This window comes from Alligator sinensis, unplaced genomic scaffold (genome assembly GCF_000455745.1).
Source record: "Alligator sinensis unplaced genomic scaffold, ASM45574v1 scaffold609_2, whole genome shotgun sequence".
Taxonomy (NCBI): Eukaryota; Metazoa; Chordata; order Crocodylia; family Alligatoridae; genus Alligator; species Alligator sinensis.
The window spans coordinates 1,487,268-1,491,710 of NW_005842090.1; the positions used below are offsets into that span (position 1 = coordinate 1,487,268).

At 43.8% G+C, this 4,443-nt stretch overlaps 1 protein-coding gene across 1 annotated transcript in view; it reads right to left on the reverse strand.

Annotated features, from left to right (window-relative positions):
- Window positions 1–4,443, reverse strand: part of LVRN (laeverin) — a 55,976-nt gene that overhangs the window by 43,949 nt on the left and 7,584 nt on the right. Inside the window, exons 4-5 of the mRNA XM_014520128.2 lie at window positions 3,258–3,412; window positions 1,733–1,846 (exon numbers count right to left, since the gene is read on the reverse strand). Of these exons, the coding sequence (XP_014375614.2) occupies window positions 1,733–1,846; window positions 3,258–3,412 (269 nt within the window). The remainder of the gene's footprint in view (window positions 1–1,732; window positions 1,847–3,257; window positions 3,413–4,443) is intronic.

The following is a 4,443-nucleotide window of genomic DNA, read 5'->3' on the forward strand; positions in this document are numbered from 1 at the left end:
CCCCCCCTCCCAGCACCACCACAGCCTGCACTGAGTGCAGCTGAGCCCAGCCCCCCTGCCAAGAAGAGCCTGGCACTACCCTTGGCCTCAGCCCACCCTTGCCTTGCGCACAGATTCAGGGGGCATGTGCCCCCCATGCCCTCCCAGGGTGCATGCAGTGGCAGGAACCACTTGCCCCCACAACCTCCAGATGAGCTGTGGCTCTGTCCTACACCCCACCCCACCTGTGCAGCATCTGCCCCAGTGCCTGGCCCACTCCCTCCCTTACCACAGGGGCCTTGGTCTGTCCCCCTCCATGCCCCTTCCCCCACAACAGACTTACTAGCTGGACACTGCTCTCCATGGTGCCAGGATGCACTCCTGGCCACCTATGTGCTGCTCTGTGGCTGCGCTCATGCACAGGGCATTTATCAGCAACATTATCAGCCACATGGGTGACTGGTGCCTCCTGAGTCGGGGATGGCACTTGCCCCCCCCAGCAGCCAGTCAGAGACAGGGGGGGTCAGCGACCGGGGGGAAGGAAGAGCCACCCCGCGGCCAATTGTGCTAACTGGCGGGGGGAGTGGATGTGCCCCCATAGCTGATCACACCAACCCAGAAGTGCCAGTGGCATGCCCGGAAGTGTCAGCAGCACTTTTCCTGGCACCCCCACTCCCCAGCCGGTGCTCTCAGTGTGGGGCACCAGAGCTCCTGCCTGCCCCCCCCTTGCCTAAATGGGGAACGCTGCTGTCAGAGGGTGCACCAGCACTCTCAGGGGGTGCACGTGTATTCCATGGCAGCCAAAAAAAACCAGTTGCTGATAATGTCAATTTTCCTTATATCAGTGCTGATACAATATGGGACCAATGTATCAGTGCACCTCTAGTTATAACCACTTTCCCTCCAGTCTGAGCCCCAGCTCATGCCCAGATTACTAGTTCCACCCTTCCATTCTTGCAGTTAACACAGAACCTGGTATTTTGTCTGTTGTGAGAATTGTGCTTGTTGTCTTTTGGGAAGCTCTGGGTTAGGGCAGGGTTTTGCAGATCAGGAACCAAGAAGAATGAGTTGTGAGCTCAGATTCAAAATGCCCAAATTTAACAGGTTGCTAGTGTGTAGGGACATGCTAATCCTATAAAGTATAAAAACAGACATCTTTGGTCTGACTGTCCACTGCTTGGATTTGCATCAAAACATGCATTTACACATGCAGCACCATTTACAATCATTAACACAAGCAGCAGTCAGAATGGCAATTAACCTTAATTAGCCACAATTGTCCCAGTAAAAGGTATCATCTGGGAGACTTCACAGTTATTTACAGGGGGACAATGGGCTTGCATGGCTGCAGGATCCCTAGATAAAAGGCTTTGTCTTGGGAGTCTGTTTTTAGTTTAGGGTATCCACGTCTCTGATAAATGTGAACTGAAAGCAGATTTATGGAAGACCTCCTCAGAAGGTGGGGAATGGGGCTAGAGGTGGAGATCAGGTCCTAGTATCTGGTACATCTAGGTGACAACTCCCTTATCCCAACCCTTTATTGTATGAGTGAGGGACTGTGGCAATCCACCCATAGGCTTTTGTTCAGGTTGCCTGCAGTTGTTGAGGGCTAAGAGCAGCCCTTCTTCGGGTAGACATGATTAAGGAAAAAGAATCATGACCTACATTGTTACTGCTAGTAGTTCCCAGATGAGCTCAATTAATCCTTTTCTTTCTTACAACATGTCCATAACCATTCAGGTTCCATACTCACCAATGGTGGTTTGGGTTCAACGTATTTAGCTCCTATGTATTCAAAGTAAGATGCAAATCCTTCATTAAGCCATAGATCATTCCACCAACTCATGGTGACCAGATTTCCAAACCACTTAAATAAAAAAAGAAACACATCTTAGACTGCATTTCTCTGAACTTCAGTCTTCAATGTTTTACGTTAAACCACTATGTATGACCATGAGAAGACTTTGACTTTTTATGTGTCTATGTTAGCACAATAAAATGCTACACTTTTTTTGAGTTGGTGGAAATTTAACAGTACAAAGATAAAACTCGAAAAAAGCTATACAGATACAGGTTATTTATTGTACATTTTTAAATTCCTGTCTGAAGCTAGAAAGCATTAGCATATCCAGTCAGTTCTCCATTCTATTTCATTTAAAGAAGTTACTAATAAATTTGAAAATCTAACAGAAAAAAAGTCAGGTTATGACTTGAAAATATTTCAGTTTCTCAGATTATGGACAAAAATATTTTTCTCACAGCTGATTGTAAATAACCATTTGTTTTTCTTTGTTCTTAACAAAAGGAAAGTGTCAAGTAGATAATAAACAGGAGTGGGGAAACAGCTAACTCCCAAGACCAGCAAATGCCTTTTTTGGTAAGCCATAAAAGTTCTATAACAGCTATTACATACTAAGATTTGGCAGTTTATATTTTTTAACAAATAGATATATCGTTTGGTGATCTGCAATTTCATTACACTGTATTTGTTACTCCTTAAGGTCTTGAACTATTACTTTCTTTTTAAACAATGTTTACTTAAGTACTGACATTTATTTTATTGGCCCACAATAAAAAGCACTAACTTTTTAGACCTTCAGATGAACAGATGAAGTTAGCAAAGTACTAGTACATGAAGTATAGTGGAACAAGAAATGAAATTGTACATTATCATTTTAAACCAAACAATTAATTTTCTGACAATATCTAAGAGCATTGGATGAATGTCTAGCTACAAGTGAAAATGTATTTACTGTGCATTTGCTCTACAGTCCCAAATCTCTATTCACAATTGGCTTTCTTCAATACTTACATGTATTCCCAGTAAGAAAACCTTCCTTACAGAGTCTATTCTCTTACAGTGTATTGTAGTATCATTACACTATCTAACATATGCTTTACCACATTCATCCCTATGACATGTTCCAGTAAGGTATCAAAGTATCTTATAAGAAAATGAAGTGCAGTTTGTTAAGAGGAGTTAGATGCATGAACCCTTGGAGTGAACAGCCTTTTTGAAGAATGGTTACGCCATCTTAGGTGCTATATAATTTGAGACAAATATGGTTGGGGTTCTCCTATCATGCTACAATTTGCTTTTCTTTTTGATCTGCCAAGCTGGTGTGTAACCAAACTGTTTTTTCCAACAAACTGGTATTATATAACAATGGATTTGTTTATTGCTATGAAACTTCCTTATCATTAGCTGTTGCACTACAGAAACTAGAAAAAGAGCAACTTCATAGAGAAACATATGTACAGAATGTTTTACCACGTGCCTGGTGTCCTATTTCATGTGAAACAATTAAGGAAACAAAAGCCTTTCTGTTTATTAAATTTTCCGTTGGGCAGTAGATCAATGATGATTCTCGGAAAGTCATTAGCCCCCAGTTTTCCATAGCACCTGCTCCAAAATCAGGAAGTGCAACCAAATCTAAATTGAGTCAAACAGAAAAAAATATCTGTTTCAAAATTAAATGACTACATGAAGTATATAATATATTTACCCAATTTTACCAAGCTGTTATATTGGTTATACATTCAAGGTGCTATAGGGGTTCCAAGGTGAGCTGCTGCAATAACCTAGAACAAACCTGTTCAACTTGTAAGTGGCCAGAGACCACATGCCACATAGACACTCGCTGTTGTACCATGTGTTGTGTGGGTATCCCATTCCCCTTCGTACCTCCCAACTCCCCGGCTAGGCTCCCCCACTGCGCTGTGCTGTGCAGGCACCCGGGCCACAGGCTCTCCCAGTCCCAAGGTCTATGCTGTGCAGCCCCCTCTCTGGAGGGGAGGAAGCAGAAGCCAGAGGAGGGAGGAAGAGCATAGAGACACCAGCTGCTGCCGCACCCAAAGTAACAGGGGCAGAGGCAGCCACGTGGGAACTTAGGGGCCACAAATTAATCCTCTGTGGGCTGAATAAAGTCCACAGGCTGCAAGCTGGATATCTCTGAAAATGCTCTTGGAATAAATTTCCTTCTGTATCTTTTAACAGTATGTCTCTTTAAGAGTGCCAGTCTTTCAGTCAGCAAAAAAGTCAAGACCAACCCTCATCAGTCTGTAGTATCATGTACTGGAGTACTTTGTGAATAAAAATCCTTTTTGAAGGATTTTAAAGTTCTATCAATTACTGGGAAAGATTATTTTCAGCCCAGACAAGGGCCTAACACCCAACACCCCCCGCCTTCTAGGGGCAGCCTCCCTGTCCAATCATGACATCAAGGCATAGAAGGCAAAACAACAAGGTGGGATCCTGAAAGGCCATAGGGGGCAGGTAAGCTGGGGTCCAGGTAGCTGCCAGGGGGCAATTTTCCTGCCCCAAGGCTGGATGTGCTACAAGGGTATATAAAAAAACCCCAAAAGAAAACAACACTTGCTTCTTCCTCTTCCCCCACCTCCCCACTCCCTCTTCTTCTCATGACTTCTCAGTAAGTTTCTCTTGGCTCCTCAAAGAAAAAGCTC